The sequence below is a fragment of the Mastigoproctus giganteus genome, chromosome 10, assembly GCF_048544385.1.
Source record: "Mastigoproctus giganteus isolate SK-2022 chromosome 10, ASM4854438v1, whole genome shotgun sequence".
Taxonomy (NCBI): domain Eukaryota; kingdom Metazoa; phylum Arthropoda; class Arachnida; order Uropygi; family Thelyphonidae; genus Mastigoproctus; species Mastigoproctus giganteus.
Window position 1 is genome coordinate 200895907 of NC_143584.1, and position 14554 is coordinate 200910460.

Here is a 14554-nt window from a genome sequence, read left to right on the forward strand (position 1 = left end):
CCCTGCTAGCAAAATTCCTATATATCATTGACAAAACCCCATGACCCGCCCTAGCAGCCTGTCTGCACTGCACAATTACTCCCAGGTCTTTTTCATTTTCTACCACCTTAAGTGTAGTACCACACAGTTGGTACGTTTCTCTGGGGTTACTTCTACCCATATGCAGTACTTTGCATTTGTCAAGGTTAAACTTCAGTTGCCACTTCTTAGCCCATCTGCCCAAATTATCTAGATCCTGTTGCAGTAGCACACTGCCATTACTGTCATTAACAACCCTGCCAACCTTTGTGTCATCTGCAAACTTCGACACTAAGCCTGATATACCTTCATCAATATCATTGATAAATACACAAAACAACAGTGGACCCAACACCGAACCCTGTGGGACTCCACTAATAACATTAGTCCACGAAGAGCAGCACCCATTGATTACCACCCTCTGTCTTCTCCCACTTAACCATCCTTTTATCCATTGTAGCAACTTACCCTTAATACCATTCTGCTCCAATTTGTACAGTAGTCTTCCATGCGTAACAGTGTCAAAAGCTTTCCTGAAATCCAAGTATATGATATCAAAATTATTTTTTGCATCCAGTTCCTTTGTGACCACATCATAATAACTAATCAAATTTGTCAGACAAGACTTTCCCTTAACAAACCCATGCTGTGTTTGAATTATTGCTGCAGTCTTGTCTAGATGATCCTGCAATGCATCTTTAACCAGCGACTCCATTATTTTACCCGGAACAGAAGTTAAACTAACTGGTCTGTAATTACTCCTGTCACCCTTCGATCCACCTTTGTGAATTGGGGACACATTTGCACATCTCCAGTCCGTGGGAACCTCCCCTGAGTCCAAGGATGCTCTCATAATTATGGCTAAGGGTTTGCTTAGTTGCTTTGCCGCCTCCTTTAAAATAACTGGATAGATCCCATCCACCCCAGGTGTCTTTCTTATGTTTAACTTCAACAATTTCTCCTCCACTTTGCTCTCAGTTATTACAAAATCATTAAGCACACTGCTACAATTTGATAACCTTCTTCCATTTTCAAATTGTAATAATTCCTCACGTGTGAATGTAGATGCAAAATACTCATTCAGTTTGTTTGCTATCTGAGCAGGATCATCAACAGTCGAACCATCGATGTCAAGTGGACCAATCATATTCATCCCCTTCCTTTCAGAGTTTATATAAGTAAAGAAATCCTTGCTGTTTTTCTTAGCATCTTTTGCCAAAGATTTCTCGTAATCCGCCTTTGCCTGCCGAACCTCCTTTGTGACCTGATTACAGACTAGCTTATATCTGCCACAGGCTTCTGCGTCACCTGATAATTTATATGCATCCCATGCATTTTTCTTCTCTGTCACGAGTCTCATTAGTTCATTTGATAACCATTTAGGCCTAAACCTTGAACGATATTTCTTAATCGGTATATAAAGTCTAGTAGCTTCCACGGTTAATTCTTTGAATGCTTCCCACTTAGAATTTACTGTTTGTAACATCGTCAGTTGATCCCACTGTACAGAATTTAAAAACTGTCTGAGACCACTGTACTCCCCCTTACGGAAGCAAAAACCCTTTCCTTTACCCCTGACGGTAGTTACCTCTTTGAGTAAATCCCACTTCAGCACACTGTGATCACTGCCACCTAGTGGTTCCTTTATCTGCAAATTCTTAATACACGAATGATCACTGCTGATAACCAGATCAAGAGTGTTACTTTCTCTGCTTGCCTCTCGAACATGCTGCTGCAGAAAACAATCATCCAATAAATCCACAAAAGTCTGACTAGTGTGTGAGTGACCAACCCACAAGTTCCAGTCAATATCTGGGAAGTTAAAATCCCCCATTATAAGACATTCTGATTTACTGGCCCACTCTATTTCTCTGTACAATTGTTCATTGTACTCATTCAAGTCATTAGGCCTATAACACACTCCTACTCTTATTTTTCCTTTCGCAGTGCTTATCTCACACCAAACTGACTCAACAGAGCACTGTTCATCTATATTAACTGGGTGCACTTCCTTTGATTTTATGTTTTTCTTAATTAACAGCATAACACCCCCTCCCTTTCTGTACACATTGTACTCCCCAAATTCCAGTTCTGCATTCCTTATATCTTTGTGACACCACGTCTCTGCTATCCCAACAATATCCGCCTGTGATGTCTTGACCAACACTTCAAATTCATCAAATTTATTTACTATACTTCTAGCATTGGTATACATGCAAGCATACATGCTCGTATGCCTATTCCTTGTTACCCTAACACATCCCATATACCCAACTAATCCATGATGACTTCCATCCGTCCCTGAAACCCCCAACACCCCTCGCTCCAGGTCGCTTCTTATTCTAATAGAAGTTGTGCAAGAATCACCTTCACCTCTGCCTGCGGTTACTGTTAAACTATTAGTCTTTGTATCCCCCCAAACTAGCAGTTTTCCGACCCACCTAACACTGCCTCGATAGCATCAGCAAATATTCTTGCACCCTTTCTATTTAAGTGTATCCCATCCCTGTAGAAGCAATCTCTCCTGTTAACAAGTACAGTCCAGGTTGAAAAAAATTCTACCCCTTGAGCCTTGCACAATCTTTCCAGGGCCGAATTGATCGACAAGGCTCTCATCATGTACTGCTATGGATAAAGGGTTGGTTTATTGGGAGAGACTGCTCTTTATGGACTAATATTAAGTGGAGTCCATGAGGGTTCAGAGCTGGGTCCATTGTTTTCTGTATTTATTAATGACATTTATGAAGGTATATCAGGCTTAATGTTTAAGTTTGCAGATGCCACAAAGGTAGACTTGGCAGGGTAGTTATTGACAGTAATACTGCTGCAATACCTAGAAAAATTAACTAGCTGGGCTGAAAAATGAAGTTTAACACTGACAATTGCAAAGTACTGCATATAGGTAGCAGTAATCCCAGAGTAATGTACCAACTGTGTGGTACTACACTCACAATAGTGGAAAATGAAAAGGATGGGGGTAATTCTGCAGTCATATATGAAGTTCTTTGAGCAGTGCAGACAGGTACTGCTCAGGATATACAGGAATTTTGCTAGCACAGATAACGAGGTGATTATCCCATTATATAAGGCAATGTTGAGTACTCAATCTTGAGTACTACATATGGGTCTGGAGGCCTCATTTTAGGAAGGATGTAGAACTGCTGGAATGGGTACAGAGAGAGAGGCAACAAGAAAGGCTTCAGTTTTGCAAATTGCAGTGTCTGGAGACTAGGCACCTGATTGAGTGTTTAAAGCTTTGAATAGATTGAGCAAGCTCAGTGCTGATGGGATTCTTCCTCTTTCTCAGGCTATGCACATGAAGGGACATAAATTCAAAGTGAGGAAGGATGGTTGCAGAAGTTTTCCTTCAGCCAATGGGTGGTTGATAAATCTGGAACAAGCTACCAGCTTGTTCCAGCAATCAAGTTATTCAAACAGTTTACATTCAGCTAACAACACCCCCCCCCCATCCTGGCTGATACTGTATAAGTTTCCTTTCTTGTAGCATTTACCACTACTAATACTAAGTATTGAGACTACACTTAAGAAAAGATGTTGAGTGCTTCTTGAAAGGATGCTTCTCCAAAGACAGGCAATGCACCTGTTGATCAGCAAAGAGAGATCCACATAAGAAAAGGCTTTGGATATGTTTCCTAAAGGAGACCTGGCTGAGGTGTACAAGGCTCTGAAGGGAGAAAGTAAAATGAATGAGGGTGAAAATTTCAGTTATAAATCATTCCAGAACTAGGGGTCATAAATTGAGTTACATGGAATTTGCATGAAGTGTTCTTTTAGCCAGCAAGTAGTTGTTTTTGAATTTCCCCAAGCTATCAGCCTCAACCTCCAGAGGTGGTTGAGGCTGATAGCTTGGGGAAATTCAAAGGTCAGCTGGATAAATACATGAGATGGGTGTCAAACTGATAGTGTATTTTAGTATTTATTTTTTTGGCTGGTGCAGCAAAAGCCTTGAGCTTCCTTGCACTGTGTATGGCTGATACTAATTCTCAGTCCCAACTATGAATTCTTATAAGATATTAGTGATTAGTTTGGAACCAGGTCAAATTGGTGATATCTCCTTCTGCATATTATACAAATTGCTTCTTGGCCTTTCAGCTAAGATAAAAGTGTAGTATCTGCATATTATACTTTTATGGTATGGTTAGTTAATCAAAAAGATACTTTAATTAATCCCAAAGCATTAGTTTAGGAATTAGTTAAAATCAGATAATTTATCCAATATAATCATTTTAACTAATACATCCAATATATATATATATATCTCTCATTTCATACAAGAATAGTGAATGTGTTATTGTTTGTTGTGGTGTAAGCATAATTTAATTATGTTTTTAGTTAATAATAATGGCCCATAAAATATCAGGCTGAATTCACCTAAGCATATTATTGGTGGTGTTATAAGAGGTTATATATATATATTATAATTTATGACTAAAATTCCATGACAGAACATATTGTTTATAACAATAATATGATGTGCATAATAGTGGTTTTTTTAAAGATATTTACACCCAGACTTGCCATTTAAAAAAATCAGGCTATGTAATTTTCATTGTAAGTTTTTATTTAATACAAATTTTGAAACAGCTTTCCACTGAATAATTCAAAGACACTCTTTAGGGCACAGTTTCTTGATTAAAAAATGCACGTCTTCATAATTTCTAAAAGTTGAAGACTTTATATACAGATGTAATAACTGGTTATTACATCTGTATAAAAAGCTTTATACAGATGTAATAACCAGTCATTTCAATATGCAATGAGATGTGAACTTCCAAGAGGATGTTGTTTAGGTTTCCAAATTTGGAGGAAACTGTACTCTGTGACTGTTTATGACAAAACAGAATGTGTTCTAGCATCTGCATTTTGACTTTGTCCTGTCCCACATACCTGCCAACTCATGAATTTTAGTGAAAAATGTTTTTCTTTTATCATTTTATTATGAAATACAATAAACTGTATTTTAAAGTTATTTGCATCATTTATGTATGCTAAAAGGAAGCTTCTCATAAAAGAAAGATTTTTGTAAGTTTTTTTGACATGCATTAATCATTATTATTATGAATCAAAATTATTAAACTGGGAGAAACTTGTTTTCAGCAGGATAACATGAGAAAGAGCCAAAAACTGGGTCTTCCATCTTGATTAGGAGAGTTAGAGGGTCTGTGCACTCTATTGGAAGGGAGTGGAATAAAATTTAATAGTGATGAAAAAAGCTCTGTTAGATTATCTTGAACTATTGTATTGCATTTAAATGTTATTTGGGAGTATGCTACTTGTTACTCATCAGTATGATTAAGAAGACAATGCTGATTGCTTTACTTGTAATACTAGTGCCAACAGTTGTAGGTTGTTAGTAAATATGCTAATCTTTATTAATCCATTGATACTCATGCACATATTTATCATGGGTGTTCAGAATACCTTAACTTTAGAAGCTTGTGTGATTGTATATTAATATTTCTTGTGAGAAACGTTAGGTCATTACTACTCTAAGCACTACAAAAATATATTCTTTCACAGTGGTTAGAGCAGCAATGAACAGAGAAATATTTATCCATCATGTCAGTAATTATTTTTCAAAAAAAATTGACACAGTTGTACTTAATGGCATTTCAATGTTTAGTTCACTTTGAATTGTACTATTAATTTTCAAGAAATGCTGTGTTTATTAAAAAAAAATTACAAGCATTTTTTTTTATTATTAGGTAAGCTACTGTTGCACAAATGTTTTTTTGCTCTAGATCCTTTTTGTTCCTAGCTTTGCTGGGGACCACAAAATGTTTTGTCTCCTCAGTAATAAAATATAACACTGATTGACAAAAAAGAATATTTCTAACCCACCTATAAAATTTGCCCTCCATGTTTCAAAATAAAAAGCTGCCTGATTGCATTAGGTAATTGCTCATATGTTGGCTTCCAGAGTTGTTGTTGGTGGGGAGGAGGTCTCCAACAACTTACCTTTCAGAATTGGTGTGATAGGCATGCTTGTATCGTTTTTGCTATGTAACTCACTCATGGCACATATAAGCAGAGTCCACTTTCTTGCAGACCACTAGGGTAAGCAATAAAAATGTTATGCAGAATATGTCTTAATAAATAGAGAGACTGAAATCCACTGCTACTGTAAAATTAAAAAAAAAAAAAAAAAAAAGTCACGGAAGAAAGTCCAAGATCAAACACTATGTACATATATCAAAAGCGGCATAAAACTAATTTGAAAAAGTAGTTATATTAACGATGGAAAGGTTTTTAAGAGTTTTCACTATTAAAGATACAAAAGATTATAACAGGATGATCAAAACTATGGGTTAAGCTTTTGTCAATTGATAAGTATTGTTTGAAATAAAAAAAATTTAAAAATCAGTGTTCACTTTGATCCATTTCAAAGTATGAAACAGTATTACAGTTCTGGTGGTCAATTGCCATACAATATTTTTTGGCATATATATTTGTGAACATTTTCTAAGGTTTTGGTAATTGCATTTACATAATTTTTCACAACAGAAATAAAAGAAACAATTTTCAAGAAAAACTGTATTTAAAAATTGAATTAAAATACTTAAAACTTTCATATTTGTGTACTGTATTTAATCTAATTTAATATACTGTATTTAATTTAAACACAGAAAATAACACTGATGGCACAGCTTCTTTTATGTATTAGTAGCATTAGTAAAGGCATATGATGCAAGAAAGCAAGCTTATACATTAGCAAAAAAAAAAACCAAAAAACCTTCCCATTTCACCCATCCATCCATTCAATTCAAAAGTTTGTCCACTTGGATTTATTTAGGCTATCAACTTCCACAACAACAGATGAAATTTTTTCCAGCAATCAACTACCCGCTGGCTAAAGGCAAATTTCGGCACACCTATTTGACAAATGTCTTTCCTTAATCTCAGATTTATAATCTGAGCAAGAGGAAGAATCCCATCAGAATTCAGCATGTTCAACCTATTCAAGGCCTTATACATCTCAATCAGATCACCTCGCAGGTGCTGCAATTTGCAGAACTTAAGCCATTCTTGGTAAGATTTGTTTGTTTTTTGGTTTTTAGGAGCATTAGCAACTAAGGCCATATTGCTCCGGGATATGCGGTGGTTATTCCCTGACCTTTCCACATCCTCCGTATTTGGTGATGACGGGCTCGAACCCCGGTCTAATCAAGAAGCATGTGCTACGCACTGCTGCTACTTCCCACCTGGCTACGGAGGCACCTACCTCTTGGTAAGAGGACTCCCTTTGTACCAGTCTTGCTGCCCTTCTCTGTACTCGTTCTAGCAACTCTACATCCTTCCTAAAATGAGGCTTCTAGACCTATCCGCATTACTCAAGGTGTGGCCTGACCTTATACAACGGGATAATCACCTCCTTATCTCTGCTAGCAAAATTCCTGTATATCATTGACAAGACCCCATGGCCTGCTCTGGCAGCCTATCTGCACTGCTCAGAAAACTTCATATCTGACTTCACAATTCTCTTTCATTCTCCACTACCCTGAGTGTAACACCACCCAGTTGGTACATTTCTCTGGGGCTACTGCTACCCATATGCAGTACTTTGTATTTGTCAATGTTAAACTCAAGTTGCCACTTTTCAGCCCATCTACCCAACTTTTCCAGATCCTGTTGCAGCAGCATACTGTCATTAACAACCCTGCCAACCTTTATATCATCTGCAAACTTAGACATTAAACCTGATATACCTACATTAACATCATTGATAAATATACAAAACAACAATGGGCTGAACCCTGGGGGATGCGTGACTATTCATCAAAATTTTATATACACATTAAAACATTTGCTGCATTGTGCAAAGTTATAGGCAGAGTTTTTTTAAGTAGTAGCTTGAATTTTAATTTTCAACAACAAAGCTTTATTTTAGTAGTATGGGCAAGGAAAAGATAGGAAATTTAAATGCTTCAAGGATTTAATTTTATTTCAGGACAGTTAATTTCTAACACATACATCCTAGTGGTTACTCTAGGCACATTCTCAGAAGAGGCAGTTGCTAATTCTTGGATGCCACATGGCTTTACTCTGTGTGTGTGTGTGGTGGGAGAAGACCATGTTGGACAGCTTTGATATAATTATAATAATGTAACTGATAATAGATACCACACATTAAAGCTGCAGAAGAGTAACTGTAGATGACAATTTGTAAATCCCTTCTCCTTAGCAAAGGAAAACAACTAGTTAGGATGTAGAGCAGAATGATCTGTCAATAAATTTGGGATTAATGTAAAACTTTTAGAAAATGTATTATTAAAAACAAGCTACATCTGACATAAATATACTTCATTTTGGCAATAAAGCACTGATGTTTATATGATATAGCAAGTGCTAGATCACTTTAGCTGGTTATGTAAAACAGTTTAGTCTGGTTTTCACATAAATTATCTGTATTAGCAATATAATGGAAAATCAGCACTGAACAAGAGTTTTATCATTATTTGGCAAAATTTATTTCTAAAAACACTGAAATTGACTTTTTTTTTTTTTTTTTTCTTTAAACAGCCTGGCAAATGTGGTGTATTTTATATATCAAAAACAGTAAACTCACAAATTTAAATATCTGTTAGAATTACATCAATGTGGATTTTAATCTTTCTACAATATGAAATTCACTTTTGATCTCCATCATTATTTTTTAATTGGAAAAGTTTAGCTATAAACATTCTTTATGGCACCATGCACAGCAAATACTTATTGCTATTATAACTTTCCACAGAGTTTAGTTTCCTTCTTTTATTGCCCACTTGATACTCCCAGATTTGGCTATATACAACTGATAGGGAAATATGTTTTTTGGATAACTAGACTATTGCTACAAATTATGTTTTCTGATCTTATTATACAATATAATGTCAAAATTAAGAATTAAAGTTTAAATGCATCACACCCAGATCCAGATTGTCTTTTTAGTTTCCCATTTTAAATTATTTCCTGCTTTTTTTTTCCCTCCCACAAAACTGATTGAAGTAACTGGCCACATGCTTGCTGACAGCTAGTTAAAATTAGCTACCTAGAATACAAAAATGTACAAATTTATTTACAACTTTCTGTTCTTAAGGTCTGGCACCTTTTACTGATATACATCTTTCTAAATAATGTTTAATTGGGTCGAAAGTTCTAAACTATAAAGGACAACTTCAGTTGAATGACAAGCTCGCTCATCTTCAAATGTGATTTTTAACCAAACCTCAATTTACAAGTCATTTCTTTAGGAGTTTGATGAAACAGTCTCTTGGAACCTCTACGCTTCCTATTATTCTCATTCGTTTTTTACCTTCTGCTTGTTGTTTCAAAAGCTTTTTCTTCCGTGTTGCATCTCCCCCATACTAAAATAGGGTAAAAAAAAATAAAATAATAAGTTAAAACAACAGTCAAGAAAACAAAAGTAAATGAATTAATTCTTTACCAATACTTTCTGATGCTGTTTATATGAAATACAGGAATTTTATTTCTGGTTTTCGTATTAGGGTGTGTGTGCGTGTGTGTGCACACACACACACACTCTAATACGAAAACCAGAAATATGCACACACAGATGCACACACACGCACTAAGTTATGTATTGTCTGAAAATCTATTAATAAAAGCACCCACAAGAGAGGTATAATAGGGATATAAATACAGGAGAATACCTTGAAGCTGTGCTATTGGTGAAATTTGCTTATTTGCAGTTAAGTTTTTGAGATCCAGTTTTCCAGGTTGCTTGCAACATGGAAAACTGGACTTTTTTTTTTTATTATTTTTATGAAAACCCCAAACATGAGAGGTATTAGAACCTATAGTACTTAGTACCGTGCTTGGGTTGGAGGTTGAGAAGGCGAAAGACAATATTTGTTGACATTAGACTTGAACTTCTGTAGACTAATTTTCAGGAAATATGCATGAAGGAAGGTTGTTCCAGAAAACGGCAGTTGGATGAATAAACGAGGAAGATAAAAAGTTGGTTTTGTGAGTTTGAAGTTGGACAGTAAATGGATGTTGGCTGGTGGTGGCACATGTTTGGACTGTTTAAAAGAGAGAGTGGGAATTATAGTAGCCAATTCAGAAGAACAGTGCCCATGGAAGTATCTGTAGAAAAGGCATGCAGCAGAAACAGTACATCTATGAGACAGCGAGTGGAGAGGCTCTCCTTTTCTTTCAAACAGAAGATTAGAAGAAGGTTAGAGATGAGTCATTAATTAACCTAACTGCCCTCTTCTGAATGGAATCTAGAAGCCTGAGAGAGGTTTTGGGAGCACTGCCCCAGATGTGGGAACAATATTCAATGGTAGGGCAGATTTGCGATTTGTACAGAGTGAACAGCTGTTTGGAAGAAAAGTAACGTGAAAGCAAAAGACAAAACCAAGTTTTTTAGATGCAGAGGAAGCAATATTTGTAATGTGCTTGTGCCAAGAGAGATTAGAAGTCAGGATAATCCCCGAAAAGAGATATATCATCTTGCCTAGAAATCAGAGTGGCACCAAAGATAACCATAGGAGAAGAAGAATCCTTTTTGCGAGATATGAGACAAGACTGAATTTTAGAAGGATTGAAATCAACTAAATTGTCTTTGCCCCACTGGAGAATTACCTGAAGATCGGCATTTAAGGAATTGGTAGCGGATATTCAAGAAGTTGAAGCTGTTTGAGCAAGCCAAGGTTTCTCAAAATGGAAAGTGGAATGCAATGTGCTAACATCGGCAAAACTATGGATAGGATTTCCAGTCAATGGAAGAAAGTCATTAATATACAAGAGGAAAAGAGTGGGGGGAAAGAACTGAACCTTGGGGGACACCAGCATTAGTGGAGAAGTTAGAAGACAGAGAGCCATCACTCTCAGTAGGCGATTAGAGAGAAAACTGGATAACCAATTACAAAAAAACAGTTGGAAAACCATAAGATGGAAGCTTGTTTCGAAGACCTTTATGCCAAACATGATCGAAAGCCTTTGAGATGTCAAGAGCAACTGCTTATGTTTCACCCAACTTTTCCATTGAATTTATTTGCCCATAAATGGGTAACATAAGCCCGAATATCACCAGTGGATCGACACTGACGGAATCAATACTGGCGATCATTGATCAGACGAAGGTTTCTAGGTAGTTTAAAAGTTGGTGGTTAATTGATTTCTCCATTACTTTAGAAAGAGTAGAAGTAATTGCAATGGGAGGGATTTGTCACCCTTTTTAGGAACTGGCTGGATATGAGAAATTTCCAAGCAGAAGGAAAAAGACCTTTGGAATAAGAAAGTGAAAAAAGGCGGCAAAGAACAGGAGTACATTCAGGAGCACAGGTTTTGAGAACAAGTGGAGAAATACCATCAGGACCAGGAGCTTTTTTGCATCAAGATTCATCAAAATCATTAATACATGAGTTCGAAGAAAAATGGAATGCTAGCAGGTCAGCTTTATCCTTGGCTGAAGCGACAACAGAACCACCTGGTTTTGACAGACATGGGAGCAGAGTTGGTTAAAAGTTGCGGCCAATAGCTTTGGCAAGAGAACAGAATGCTTGGCTACCATTAGGGTAAGAAGCAAGTTTTCTACCCTTAACTTGTTGAAAATCTAGTTTGGACTGAATAATAACGGCTTTACATTTGGTGTGGGCAGAAAGTGAAACTGAAGATTTGGAAACAAGCCAATTATGATATGTAACATTCTTCTCTTAAACAGCCTTAGCACATTTATTGGAAAACCAAGGTTTAGATAAAGGACAAGATTTTAAAGTGGAGTGTGGAATAAAGGATTCCATTCCTACAATAATAATGTCACTGACACAATCTGAGCAAACGATGACATCAGAAGTTTTGAAACAGTAATTTGACCAAGGAAAAGAAGAAAAGAAATCTTGCAGGTCATCCCATTTTGCATGCTTGTAATGCCAAACAACCAGAGGTTGGGAATAGCCATGAGATAAAGGCTCCATTGGAAAAGAGACAATCACCAAGTTGTGATCTGAGCTAAAGGACCACTCACTTCAACCATGTACCTAGAATGGTTGTTTGTGAGAAAAAGATTGGCTGTATGGTTAGGATTGTCCAATATTCTGGTGGGTAAATGAACAATCTGTGCGAGGTCATTAGTAATTGCAAAAGCCTCAGCATCTCGACCAGCTGGGTCTGTGTGACTAGAAAATGGAAGCCAGCTGGAGTTGTGAACATTACAATCACCAAGGAAAATTACCTGACTGTTAGGAAAGTTGGACTGAAGAAAGTCAAGTTGCAAAGAGAGGAAGTTGAAGAGCTCCAAGTGATTAGTGGAGTTGGGAGAACGATAGAGACAACAGATGAATTTGACAGAATGAGGTAGAGAGCTTTTAAGTCAGAGAAGATCAAAAAGAGGAGATTCCAAATTACCAAGTCCCTGACAGGGAATACTGGAATGGACATATGCACAAGTACCACCTTTGAAGTGAAAGGAATCATACAGCAAATAATTTGGGCAATTGAGATGAGCTTAGTTGAATCAACTGATAACTAAGATTCTGTCAGAAAAAGTACATGGGGTTTGGCAGACTGCAAGTAGAAATGGACATCGTTGAGATTAGAACTGAGACCACATATATTTGTGAAATGAACTAGAAAATGTTTGGGAGGTTAAAATATTTTTGCAGATAAGCTTACTCCGTTAGTTTGACAATTCATGGTGTATTGAATAGTAAGAAAAAGTGTGGGGGATGACATGCTGTATAAAGTAATGAATTTTTTTGGATATGATGTACACATGGTAAGAATATACCCAGATCCTTGACATAACATGGCCTCGACAATGCCCCCCCGCGTACACACTACTCAGACTCCCCCAGTCACTATCTGGGGGAGTAGTGGTAGCAAGATTATACACTAGCTGATCCAGAAGCCTTCTAGAGAGTTACCAATAAGTTTGATCTGGTATACTAACTAAAATTAGCGGCTGGCCTGTGAACACCATTTTAGAGCTGTACCCTCACGTTGTAAGGAAGATTGGATCTTGCCATGATGTCCATCATAACCTCAAAAGTCATCAGTCATACTGCATGATGGAAGAGATGGAGAAAGGTTGACCAGAACTTAGCTCTGGAGACTAAATATGGGTTACGCACCTCCAATAAGCAAAGTGGTGGTATTGCACCGGTTGATGAGAGTCACCTACCACCTAGTATTGCCTGGTAACACAGAGGGGCAGCATTTCTCCATGTGGTGTGAGTGACACACCTTGACCCCTGCTTACGTTGGTTCACACCTGTGTGGTCACCCACAGTGTGCTTGCACATGGGGATTATACCCAGGATTACTAACAGTCCCACCATCATGAAGGTGCAATCAGAGGATATGGCTGTCACAGACCAGACTTTGCCGAAATTGGGTACACTTGACTTGAGTGTCAACCAAATATCAGTTCCATCAACATTTTAGACTCCCAGGTAGCAAGTACAGCTTGTCTGGCATATCGGAGAATGTCTACAACAACCTCAAGGACTGGAGGCATCTGTTGATGTTTCAACAGATGCTTGCCTGGTAAGCCAGCCTGTCAATCAATCCACTATTTGACAGACAATCTCATTTTCTATTATGTCTGACTTTATATTTGATGCTGCAGGCTTAAAAAGGTTCTATTAACCCCTTCATGAGTAAGTTTGCCTCACATGGGATGGGTGTGTCCTTTGCAGTGAATTTTCCATGGTGTTGGACTCTATGGAATTTTGAAATTTTTGTAAAAACGAAAACTTAGTATGCAAATGTCTTAAAATATTAATTTTTACTTATTTTTCCCAATACCAAAATTATTGTCAAAAATCAAATCAGAACAAAAAAATCTCACACAGTATATTTGTGGAAAAAATTTTAAAACCTGCTTTTACTTTTTTTCCTTTTTTGATGGAATAATATTCTCTATATCTATTTATGTATTATTTGACTCAGTTTTATCAAATTCTCGTTTGAACTCCACAAATTCTTCAATTTCAGCTTTTGTAAGCACAAATTAAACAAATCAACAGGTGCGATCTCCTATTTTCAAATATATTTTCATGCTTCCATCTATTATAAATTGTGTCTACAATTACTTAGAAATACAGACAACAAAAGGCAGTAAAAAATTTTTACATTAATGGAGCAATGAAGTGACCTTTAAAACTAGGTCTCTGCATATACTTTCCAGAGCTCTCACATGAAAAATGAAAATCTCTGTATGTAGCATCTTCTTGAAAGGGTTAATGAATGTGTGAATTACTGAAACAAATGAAATGTTATCTGCTGTTGGAATTCTTTTTTCTTGTGTATCTAAATAAAAATTTTCAGATGACTACAACCATTTCCATGAATAGAAAATGCAGGTTTACAGCTGGCAAATATGCCAATGATTGAAAGGAATACCTCGCATACATGAGGAAATGCCTTTTAGATTTCTTTATGTATTTAAGTTTTTCACTATATGTGGGAATCACCACTGGTCAAAATCTGGAGTATGTTAAGCAGAGTGTGAAAATACATTTCTTCAAGTTTTATTTCTACATGTGGGAAATGCATGTTGAACCATTGG

The 14554-nt window shown here is 36.8% G+C and overlaps 1 protein-coding gene across 1 annotated transcript in view; it reads right to left on the reverse strand.

Moving 5' to 3' along the window:
• Nucleotides 1-9210: 9210 nt before the first annotated feature.
• The window catches only part of waw (Translation factor waclaw), a 123340-nt gene continuing 117996 nt past the window's right edge, over nt 9211-14554 (reverse strand). Inside the window, exon 17 of the mRNA XM_090383233.1 lies at nt 9211-9383. Within this exon, the coding sequence (XP_090239359.1) occupies nt 9258-9383 (126 nt within the window). The 3' untranslated portion in view covers nt 9211-9257. The remainder of the gene's footprint in view (nt 9384-14554) is intronic.